This window comes from Chamaea fasciata, unplaced genomic scaffold, assembly GCF_029207755.1.
Source record: "Chamaea fasciata isolate MVZ Bird 193981 ecotype frontalis unplaced genomic scaffold, bChaFas1.0.hap1 SCAF_10, whole genome shotgun sequence".
In the NCBI taxonomy this organism is placed as follows: domain Eukaryota; kingdom Metazoa; phylum Chordata; class Aves; order Passeriformes; family Sylviidae; genus Chamaea; species Chamaea fasciata.
This window is the reverse complement of record NW_027094095.1, coordinates 2,422,643-2,434,834: the sequence shown is the minus strand read 5'-3', so window position 1 is coordinate 2,434,834 and position 12,192 is coordinate 2,422,643. Positions and strand designations below refer to the sequence as shown.

The window sequence follows — 12,192 nt, the reverse complement described above, 5'->3', positions numbered from 1 at the left end:
CTCAGATGCAGAAATGATGAGCTGTGAAGTATTTGAGAATTACTGTGTTATGCAGGCTTTATGATATGTATTATACAGTGTTAAGTGGTAAAATAATGTTGTTTCTAAACTTTTGGAAAGATGCTTGCATTGCTGTATTTTTTGTCTGATCTTGGCATCTGTCTCTGTACCTTTGGACTGTGCAGCACTGCTCTTGCCGTTGTGGAAGAGACTATTGTCATTCATAAGGCCTTGCCTGTGCTCTGTTCCTGTTGTAGCTCAAGTCTGTTGTGAGATAAGGGATAAGACAGTAGCTCAGAATTCCCCATTTGTGACCCTTGAGTCTTTCTCTGTTTCCTCTCCCATGCCTAAGCCTCTTCAGTCATATGAACTAAGTAAAGTGTTCACAATAACAGACCACATTTGGAGAGAATGGTCTCTGGCTCAGAATGAGCGCCAGACCATGTAGTCTTGTCGCTGGGAAATGGAGTCTGCTCATCTCAGAAAGCGTTGGCTGGGTGTTTGTATGTATGCTGGGTTTGCACACAAAGTTAATGCTGTGTTTAATTTCTCTCAGGTCTGTTGGTACGTTTGCCAGAGCCCTGGATTGCAGTAGTTCTGTCAGACAGCCAAGTTTGCACATGAGTGCTGCAGCAGCCTCCAGGGACATCACACTGGTAAGATTTTTTTTTTTTTTTTAGAGGACCTTAAGTTTGTGAGAGATGAAAAATATTCACCTCAGCATTAACAGTTGGCAAAGAGAGAGGGGCAGATGGATTGTAATTGTGGCTTGCTGTGAAGCAGACCCTGCCTTTGTAAAGGAATCCTTTAGTTACTGATGAAGTAACTTTTTCTGGCCTTGTGCCTCATATGATCCATCATGGATAATACTATGAGACAAATTTTTTTCTTTTTTTTTTGCTTAGTTTTATTAAAATATTCTGATGACATGCTTGACAGCCCAGCCCTTGCATGGGCTCAGTAGCTCTCTCGAGAAGAATGCAGATTATTGTCTGCCTGTCTGTAATGTTACAATGCCAGAATGCCATTCTTCATCATTTCTCCAACACCAGACTGTCACTGGCGTCCTTGGGCGAGATTGACCAAGGATGTCTGGGAGAAAAGTTTGTGGTCAGATAAGAAATGTCATTGATGTTGTTCTCTTTGATGAGCTCCAGTTTAGAGTACCTGAGGAGTAGTGATATTGTTAAAATTTCATAATGGTAAATGTTGCTGAGTAGATCGAGGAAAGGGGAAAAACCTTGGACTTTTATGGTACAGAAAATTTAATGGAAATTTGAATAAAATTTATGAAGTCTCCAGAGAACTGTTATCAAAGCCTCACCTCATAACTGGAGTACTGTAAGCTTACATGTAGAACAAATTCTAGTCTAGAACACAGTGTAGGTTAATTATGCACGTGCACAAAAACTGGTATGATGAAAGGCAAATAACATGCTGATTAAAACTGCAGAAACAGGGAAATAAAGCCAAGCTTTCATTTACTAATAGCAATTCCTCCCTTGCAGCATATTCTCAGCCCTTGTAAATCACAAGTTGCAGACAGCCGTGGCTCGGCTTTCTGAGGAGTAATTGCCCCTAAGAGTCATTCTTTTTTTCCTACTCAGCTGTGATGTGTGACTTCATTTGAATCTTTGTTGAGGTTTCTGCCCATTGTGGGGGATGTATACATGTGTTGCTGCTCTTGTTTTTCATATATGAAATTCTTGTGGATTATTTGACAAAGAAAGTGCATGGCTGTGTCTGTGAGGAAACGCCCTTGGACCTCTATCTCCATGCCCCATCTGTGGATGGTAGCTCAGTCCTCGGGGGAGTGGATCTATCCTGTGCATTTTCTTACCAGCAGTGCTGCAGTGGTGGTGCTGGTGAGGAGCTGATAGGAGTGATTGATACACAAGGGCTTGTGTTCCACAAACCTCACTATTAGTGAATGTTAGGTTTGTATGCCAACAACTACAGTCGGTATGAGGTTGGAATCAGCTTTTACTGACTTTTTGCTAGGTACAGAATATTGCACCTTCAAATCTCAGTGCAGAATTTGTCATTATTGTTTCACTGTTGAACATTTTTTCCCCCAGATGCTTTTCCTTACATTTCTCTTTTTCTTTTCCACCCCACCCCCCCCAGTTCCATGCTATGGACACTTTGCACAAAAATGTCTATGACATTTCCAAGGCAATCTCCGCACTTGTGCCACAAGGTGGGCCAGTCCTGTGCAGAGATGAGATGGAGGAGTGGTCTGCTTCAGAGGCAAACCTCTTTGAGGAAGCACTAGAAAAATATGGAAAAGATTTCACTGACATTCAGCAAGATTTTGTAAGTATATAAAAGGGGGCCCCCATGGTGACTGGCTCTGATTGGTGACAGAGCTGGCTTGCAGCTTGTCTAAACTGTGTTTTTCATTGTGTTCAACAAGAGGGCTTTGAACTGGAGTGGTGTCTTGCTGAAAGGCAGACCTCATACTGGTGACAGCCTGGTCTACAGTCAGAATTTCAAATCACAGATGATCACTTTTCCTTTAGAAACATTAATTTGGGATCATCTGTTCCACTACAGCCAAGGGAGGATGTAGGAAAATGTTATGATAGCCGAGCTGCTCTGGATTAATTTGTTTTTGAAGGACAATAAGTATTGGGCCTGCAGAAACATGAAAATGTGGTCACCTTCACAGTGTGGTTTCAGAAAGGGCCTTTTGAAAGTTTTCAAAAAGAATCCTGGGCATCCAAGGGCAGTGTCCTGTAGTTTGGCCAAAGCACCACCCTAGGTGCTCAGCCTGCAGATTGAATGGAGCACTGTAAGGAGAGCCAAGTTTCACTGTGCCATTGTTCGAGTCCTCTGGAACAAAACAAGTAGTTTCAGTGTTGTTTGTCCTGTGCTCTAATCTCTTAGAGGGACTTGGAAACAGCAACACTCTGTGGTCCTACTGAAATCCTCATGCTTCTCACGCAGAGAGCAGAGCTGGCAGGGCACAATTCTCTTAGTAATTTGGTGGGAGTTTTTTTTGGTTTTGTTTTGGTTTGTTTTTTTAAATGGGCCAGCTCTATTGAAGCCAAGCATATCAGAACTGTGATACTGTAGTTGTGACTCTTGCTTCAGTCTGCTGCTGAAGCAGAGAGTCTGAGCCTGTGGGCTCACTTCCACATTGTGCCTCTCTGGAATGGTTTGCTGTGAGTCAGTGCAGCATGAAGATTTACCTGCAGCCTGTTCCACTTCGACACTGGAAGCTCAGAGTATTTTGGAAGGACATTTAATTTAATGTGGGTCCCATGTGCATCTAATCCTCTTTGTAGATTCAGACTGTCGTTTTTTTGGAGGAGGGTTAGTAGTTGCAAGACTCTGCAGCAACCATCAGTCAGAAGAATCCTGTGAATTTCAGTGAGACTGTGTGCCAGTTCCTTTCAATAAATACTGCTTTTCCTTTGTTTCCCCAGCTCCCATGGAAGTCCTTAACAAGCATTATAGAATATTACTATATGTGGAAAACTACAGACAGATATGTTCAGCAGGTAAGAGTCAGAATCGCCTCTTTCATTCTAGCAGAAGTTGTTTTTCTTGCCTGTGAAACCAAGCTTTGTTTCTCTGTTCTCCCTCTTGGGGTTCAGCCTTTCCAATAGGTGAATTCTGTGTTTTGATCAGAACAATCTCTTGTCCCTAAACTCATCAGCCCTTCTGTGGATACAAGCTAGAGTGTTTGCATCCACAAGATACAGGAGTGCGTTCTTTTCATGTTTGCTGCTGCCCTGTTTGCTCGGAGCTTTCTAATGTCTGCTTTGGAGTTCAGCAGCAGAAGGAAGGCAGGGCAGTTGCTTTTTGACTATGGAGTTCAAGGTCAGCGTTCCCTTCAGCAGCTTCTTGCAGGGGCAGTTGCTGTCCCAGAGGCTGCCACGCTGATGCCCCAGCACTGCCTGCCCATGACTTGGATGGCAGATGCACGAGGCTGGCCCGTGTAGGCTCTTTGTTTACCTGTGAAGTGTCATTGGCTCAAATTCCCAGACTCGTTATACTTGAGCATCAACTTTGAGTACTGTTGACAATCATTTTTATCTCTGCTTGTTTAAGTACAAAGGCTGGCTGGTCCCTGAAATAAAGCAAGCGCAATGCAAACTGCTTGCAAAGTCTTGCAGAGTATCAGTTGCTGAAGACTACTTACGATATTTAAGAGGAAAACTGAGTAAAAGAAGGGAGAAATTCAGAAGGGATTTTTCATTATAATTATCAGTCCTAAGCTGAGGCATCTATTTGAAGTATTCGAGCGGAATTGTGACAATGTCCTGCCTTAACTTGTTTCCTTGGAAATTCAGCCTGGGATAAAGACTAGATGCTTGAGGCATTGACCAATGTTTGCCATGTGCTGTAATGTGATTTTTACCATTTTCTTTCTGGTTGGGGCACTGTTAAAATTACAGAGGCACCCTCACGACAAGTGAGAACTCATTTTTGCATCCATTATATTTTACTTTTAATAAAAATATTGATGGCATCCTCATTCCACTATTTCCCCAAGTTCATTCTTTGACTGAAACTTTTCCTTCCAGTTAGGAAATAGGTGGTAGGAACATGTGACAGTGACAGAAGCTGGCATGGTGGGGAAGAATGATGCTCGTGGTTTTTCCTTCCCCATTGCTTTCTCCATTTTTCTAAATGTTTTTTTTACATAGGCAAAATTGCAGAGGAGATAACTGTGTGAAGACTTTAATTATTTGTTCTTGCAGCAGTTTAAAAGCACAACAAACCTACGGTTTCTTACGCTGGTTTGTTCTATTCCTGTGCACTGGGTTTTCTTTCATGGTTATGCTGTACCTTACATGTGCTGCCCAGGAGTTTGCCAAGGAGTGGGATTTGGGGAAACTTCCAATTAGAGACTCTGCACTTAGGGGACAGTACAAGCTGAACAGATAGAAGTTGCAGTGCAGAGATATCAAATCAATTAGGTCTGAACTGAGCTGAAGGCCTCGTCTCAAATTCCCAGCTTGCACAAGCAAATAATATCATGAAACATTTATAAAAAGCTTGAGAGAGCTATTTATATGTAGCCACAAAGAGAAAGCATAGGAAGTTGTAGTTCGGATAATGGTGTATTACATTTACATTTTACTTGATGAGTGCAGTGTCTTTGACAAAGTACATCTGTTGCCATTTTTTCCATCTGTTTCTTCATATGTTTTCTATGCAGACTCCTCCTTTTGTCTAATACCACAAAATGGTTCTGAGGCTGACAGCATTTTTGTACATAAGATATTGAAAGTATCCCAAGTAAGGATATGCAATGTGTGTACCTGGAGTTTTTGCACTTCCACTTCCTTCTTTCCAAGAACATGATTATATTATATTCCAAGTCTGTATGTTACATGGTTTAATAAAAGTATTAATAACTTGCTTATTCTTGTAAAATCTTCGGCTGAATGAACATTAAAAGTGCAGTCAAATTGTCTTTTTCTGTGAGTTACAAAACGTAGGAATGAAGATGTGTGTCACCAACCAATTGCCAGCTTGGATGAAGGAGCAACAGCTAGTTGGGAGCTCTTTACGTCCTTTTGAATGTCTGTATTTCCCTGGATGTTTTCTTGGCGTGAGAAAACACTGCCATAATACTGAATCACAATCCTCGTGTTTCTTGCCATGGAGGCAGGGACATTTTAAGTTGCCTATGACAGAAGCCCCGTTCTGAGAACTGAACAATAACTTGTACTCGTGCTTGGTGTACCTGAGATCAGAAGGCTCAATGCAGCACTTCTTTGTCTTGTGAGCAGGGCACAGGTGCAGGTGTGTGCAGATTGGCTTCTTTTGGAGCATGCACTTGGATCCAGTAATTTTTATTTGGCTTTAGCTATGCCAAGATTAGCAGCCTAAGTTCAGTTGTCTCGAAGAGGACTGACCCACCAAGAACAGAATGGCTAGAAGGACTAATTCTACTCTGATGTCAACACAGGTTTAGTGCAGGCTCCTGACTGCCTGTCCACAGTGATCCCAAGAGCTGTCCTGTCAATAACAGCCTTTCAGAGCTTGTCATGAGCAAAATGAGGGTGATGCATTCCAAATTCATTGTTCTGGGTCTCCTTCAAACATGTCCTTTTCCTGGGACTGATTTTCTGTGTCAGTACACAAGAGTGTCTCTGATTAAGGAAGGTTTGAAATGGCCTTGCCCGATTGACAGCTGTTCGTTGGCTTCTCCCAGTGATTTGAGAGCTCTGAGGGTTGATGTGGTGTTTGGCTATGCCTACATTTTCATTCAGTTAGAGGTTGAGTCCTTACATAGTTGTGAATTCCAGGGTAATTTTTTAAAGAGACTAAATGTTTCTACTGTTGTGCTTATCATTAGGGGTGAAGTCCTGAAAACTTTAAAACATTAAATTTTCCAGAGGTTGAGAGAAGCTCGGGACATGGCAGTGACAGATGACTCTTTGAATAAGTCACATTCTTTCTGAGAGTTAAAGGTTTTAATTTACTGTTTCCATTTTTATTTGTGTCTGAGGAGCAGGTAACTTCAAGGGGAAGATCAAATGCTGTCAATTTCTCTTGTTTTGTTTCTTATGTGGATGTGGCATTAGAGAAGTATAGGAGGAATAGACGGAGAAAGTTGGTTTTAAAGTCTGCACGGTGAGAACACGCTGGGGGAAGTGGAAATGCCTTTACATTTGACTCCGTGAGGTTGGGATCTCTGGGTCACTCTTGATGCAGGTAGAAAACATCTTTCTGGAGGGACTCAAGCCTGCTTAGTACCCAGCCCAGAGCTGTGAGTGATACCTTAATGTACTAGCCTTCATAAGTCCTGTGTGCTGAAGTGTTGAAATAACATCAGAAAGGTTTTTCTACATTTGTGGGATGTTTTATCCCCAAATGCCTCTGGTTAAACATGTGATAATACAGAACTCAGTCACTTTCTTTCCAGAACTGCCAGAGACCATAGGTACAACCCATCCATTCTGAGATGTGTTGCTGGAGCACAAGCAGCTGCGAGCATTTCTCCCAAATGCATCACAGACTAATTCCCTCTTCTGTCCTACCTCTGCTTTATGTTAAACACTTGTATGCTCAGAGGTTTGAAAAAAAACCAAAACAACAATAAACAGTGTGAAAGTTCTTCTCTGAACTCAGAAGGTGTAATTTGTCCTTCCTATCATAAACTAATAATGGCTTAATAATTCAGGATGTCTGAGGCACCACTATGCTATCCACCAACCCAACTCTTGTGTTGTGGATGTTGAAATATCCACAGTGTTCCTGGATTACTTCTGTTATTTCCTCTTTATAATGTTCACTCTTTAGAAAATGGCCACAAACATTTCCTCTGATGTGTCACCTATTGTAAAATTCATTCAAGCTCAGTGGATAGGATGTCAAATCTGGGAGGGGATATATGAAGGACAGATGTTTGCACCAACTTGAATGTACAGTGCTTAATACTTTATCCCTTGGTCTCTGTGGGATAGACAAGTTGATAATATCTTCCTTTTATAGATGGGGAAAATGTGATGAGGTAAATAAGAGGATATGCTTAAGATCTGTGTATATAAATAACTCAGAAAAAGATTTTTTTAGGCCAAAGTGCTAGAAAAAGTTACAGATGTTCTGGGTTTTTCTTGAGGATGAGGACATTCATAACTACATCAGACAGCATTAAGAATTTATAGCATAAATATGCTTCAGGCACAGGTCAATTAATAACTGGCAAAGGACCTAGCAAAGCACTCTCTCAGAGAAGGGATTATTCTGAAATTGTGCACTACTGCATTTCAGGCACCTTTCTTTTGTACCTTCTGGCATCAGTCACTGTCAGGAAATAGGACACTCATCATATCTGGTGTATTGGTTGCCCACAGCCACAGGTACTTAGTGCCAAGCCTCTTCTTACCCAGGACATTGCTGTACCTTCTGGAAACCCTCAATTTTCCTGGTATGCTGTTTGTAATAGGGGTATGTGCCCTTTGTTGTGTGCTGTGCTGCTCCCCTGGCAGTTGTAGGAGAGAGGAGGATGTTGTGACGTCCAAGTGACTTATGGCAGTTCTTAGCTCAGGGCTTGCTCCATGGTCATCAATCACAAAGGAAATCTGTGGGGTGAGGGTAACATTTAGTAAACATAACCTGTTTACTAAAATATTGCTTAATACCCTAAATTAGCCACGTTCCCAAGGCAAATGGCTTTATGTTGTGAACAGGAGAATATTGCAGTTGCTGATAATGCTTTGTGCTTGGATGAAGCTCTTGCATTCATACATTTCCAAAACTGTCATAACATAGTGATGCCAGATAGTCCCATTGGGAGATGTTGTCAAGAAAACTCTAGCTTTTCCGTCTCACAATCTAGAAATTGAAAAAGCACTACAGTTCTCTACCAGTGTGAGTTTCCTGAATTTCCTTTCTCAAGGAAATTGGATTCTGGTATTGGTCATCAAGCAGTATTTTAAGCTGTTTGTCAGTGTATGGTGTTGGATTTCTGTGTATTTCCTGGGGGGACCATCAGCTCTGGAGCTGTTCATCTGCTGTTGTAAGTGCCTGTGGCAGTCTGTGCCTGGAGCATGAGGTCCTCCTTTTCAGCTGAGGCCGTGTGTGGAAAATGCTCCAGTTCTTGAGCTGAAGGGCACCTGAGCATGCATTTTGTTAAAGGGTGATTTTTTCTGTGTGTGTGTGTAGTGTCTCTCTGGAAGGTAGAGGAAGATTTCTGATGCTGTTTGGAGAACCATTGTGACAGCACTTCTTGGGGCGCTTTTGTTTAGGGTGCTTTTGTTTCTTACAAAAGCTTTGGGTGCTTTTGTTTCTTACATAAGGATGCTCAGTTAGGGTGGCTTGAAAACATTCAGTTTGAACATGCAGTTCATATTCAGGAGGATCTCTTCAGTTCCATCACTGATTGGCAGCAATATGTGTGTTATTGATTCCCGCCCATCTGTAGGACTGATAAGGGTTTTCTCCACCAGGTCCTTGTTTGGGTTCTCTTGAGGCCAGTTTTCAGGCAGCAGTTCTTGTCCTAGGTGAAATTGAACAGAAGCAATCTGGGAAACTGTCCCACCCCAGCAGAAAGGAGTCAGCCAGGAGTGCAGCTCTCTGTAGGTGTAGTGATTGTCTCAGGATAACTTTCAGAGGTTCTGTTTTCTCATTCCTTGCTCTCTTGTCTGGCAACTTCGTTCTTCGATTTCTAAGGTAGTTTGACTGTTATTTGCAGGGAAAGGGAAGAGGAGAATTCTTTAGGAGTCTAGAGAGCTTTGTTGAGAAACTCTCAGAGTGTCCAATTGAAAGTTGTTGTTTAAAACTGTCCCGATAAAAGCTTTATGCTTACAGGAAACGTTTACTTTGTTGTTTCTGTGTGTGTCTGTGATGTCTCTGTAAAAACAATTTTTATGTTTGTCCAGCTCCTCAGTGACACACTCTTCAATTTTATTGTCTTCTGGTGCTTCCTGCTTCTATGAAGATACTGACTTCAGCTTTACAATTATTTTCCTAGACTATGCCTTGAGGCTGCTGCATAGAAAGTGTTAAGCTAACCTGTTTGTCTGGAATATCCCCATGCTGCTGGTTTGTCTGGAAAACATTGTCACAGCTTTATGCAGACAGCTGGTACCAGCTTTGAGCAGAGATTGCACTAGAGACCTCCAGAGGTTCACCCTAAATTTATTTTGCAAATGTAATAAAGAGAAAACTTAAATCTCAGAGTATCTCTCTTACTGTTTAAATGGTGAAGGTCTGAGATGTAGAAGGAGTTACTGACCTTCTTAATGTCTAAAGAAAAACATCCCCTGTCACTGAGCCTTCAGAAGTTTAGGGGTATCAACACAAAAGTCCTACTTGAAACTTTGAATTGGTGCAGCTGTGTGGGAGCTGTGATGGAGAGGTTGCATTGCTGTGTCTCTATTGTCCAACTGGTGAATGTTATCATGGAGAATTGACAGTGACATGTTGGATTTTCTTCTTCAGGGGGAATAAAAACTTTAATAAAAAAGAATTTGAATTGAAGTAGATGGGAATGAAAAGTTTGTCCTCATTTATAGTGGCTTGGCATCTCTTCGACTTTTTTGAAAGGCTGCGTAGTCATGTGATGCCCACAGTTGTCTTCAGTGAATATTTTCTTGTTGGAAGAAGATTTAGCAGTAGCTGTTCAGTAAATAACTGCTGAAATCCTTATGGGTTTACTACTTGACTCGTGTAAGATGGCTCTTATTTTCTTTTTATTGTAACTGTTTTCTTTTTTCTTTTCAAAGAAACGATTGAAAGCAGCAGAAGCAGAAAGCAAGCTAAAACAAGTGTATATACCCAACTAGTAAGTATCTCTTGTTTTGTTTTCTATCTCATTGTAGAGGGATTGGTGTAGCAGTTTCCATGTCCTACCAAAATCATTCTTTCCTGGTTAGGATGTTGCTAATTTCCTGCATCTTCTGTAACATTTCCATCCTGAAGTGACTGTTACTTATCTTGTAATTTTTGTTTTTGTATGGACTGGGAGTTGGGGACTTGCTTGCAGGTCTGTGTGATAGTGAGCAAAAGGGTAGCTAATTAACTGCTCAATAATCTATCTGTTTTTCTTAATTTTTCTCAGCAGTGGGTAACCAATGCACGTTTGTTTCTTTGTTTGTTTAATATATCATTATATATTAAAAATAATGTATAATTATTTACAGGCACACATATATTTTAAAACAAAATTATTAGTAAAATGTGTCTTCTGTTGCATTTCCTCTGCAGAGCCTAGTCAGTAGTTGTTATAATGCAGAACTTCTTGTCTACCCTTTCCTTTCACTTTTCAACTTTCGCTCCCAGATATGTTCCCCTGTGTATTATCCCCAATAACTCCTTTGCTCTTTTATGCTGTCTCCTTTTAAATATTTATGAACTTCTACCATCTGTTCTGTTACTTTAGATAAAACTAATTTTTATATATTTAGCTTGCAAGGCAGCCCCTTATTTCTTCTGAAAATAGAGGATTCATGATTATATGTCAATACTTCTCTGGTGAATTTACTAAAAATGAGGTGTAATATTCAGAGCGAAGCTAAATAGATTTCTTGTCACACAATTTTTCAACAATATTGCTTTTTGTGGACGGTGTTACTCTGCAGGGGGACACTGGACGTCAAATTAAACATGAACTCACAATGTGATAATCTCATAAAGAAAAAGGCAGTATAATTTAGACTGCAGATGCAAAAGGATATTACAGATGAGGGAGCCTGGCAGTCCTGCTGTTCTTTTGGATTATAATGTGTGGAGGGAGGGCTTTGTGTTTGGAAGGTTGTGGTGCTCATTTGATAATGGCTGCCTGGAGTGGCGTCTTATCCCTCAGCAAGGTGATTCTTGTTCCTACCTAGAGAGCACATAATCACATCAGCAACTTACCTCCCTGCTTCAGGAAAAGACCTGGCTCTGCCCACGTGGCTGCTCTTCTTGTCTCTGGCTTTGATTTCCAGTCATGGTTCCTTTTATGAGTGTTATACCTTAACTTACATATTATTTAATTGATAAAATGGGGGATACATTTTCCTCCTCCTTCAATATCCTTTCATGTGTATCAGGAAAAGTAGCAATTACATGACTTACTTAATCCCACGTGAATGCTTCTACTGTTTTCTTGCTATTAATACCTCTAAAGGTGGCAGCAATTAAATATTTCTAAGTTTTTTCTACACAAGCTGGAGTACAAGGCCTGGCATATAGGGACTGTACAGCATCTACATTTTCTTGTGACCTAGAAGAAGATTATGTTCTTGGCTTGTAACAGCAATGCACGGTGTAGGGATCTAAATATCAATGTTATTGATTTGTCCTTATCATGTTACTGAGCCCATTCCTGTTTCTAGGCTTGAGCCATAATGATCCACTTGTCACCTTGAAAACAAATTATTTGATGTAGGCTGTTACAAGACCTATGCAGAAGCGTATCAGCTGGTTGACTGAAACCCATTTTAACAGTAACTGGTGTAAAATTGTTGGCAGTGAGAGGCCCTGGAGGATAGCAGGCTCAAACAATTTTATCTTTTTTTTGCTCTGGCTGTCTTCCATTAATAGGGCTCTTGTTTGTTTCTCCAATGGTAAGTAGGAAAATCTAGCAGAGAGGAGGAAGATAAGAAAAAGAATAGAAACTGTCTTCAAAGGTCACATAGATGTTACACAATGAAAAATAACAGCTCTGTGTAAAGCTTTAGAGTTGATTTTTTTAACTTGAGACTGTGCCCCAGGTAACTGAAGCATGGAGGGTCATATAGG

At 40.9% G+C, this 12,192-nt stretch overlaps 1 protein-coding gene across 5 annotated transcripts in view; it reads left to right on the top strand.

Moving 5' to 3' along the window:
- Positions 1 to 12,192, top strand: part of MTA1 (metastasis associated 1) — a 75,590-nt gene that overhangs the window by 33,186 nt on the left and 30,212 nt on the right. For all 5 annotated transcript variants that reach the window (XM_066192007.1, XM_066192006.1, XM_066192005.1 and 2 more), the window contains exons 8-11: positions 557 to 656; positions 2,128 to 2,316; positions 3,432 to 3,506; positions 10,194 to 10,252. In XM_066192007.1, coding sequence (XP_066048104.1) covers positions 557 to 656; positions 2,128 to 2,316; positions 3,432 to 3,506; positions 10,194 to 10,252 — 423 coding nt within the window. The remainder of the gene's footprint in view (positions 1 to 556; positions 657 to 2,127; positions 2,317 to 3,431; positions 3,507 to 10,193; positions 10,253 to 12,192) is intronic.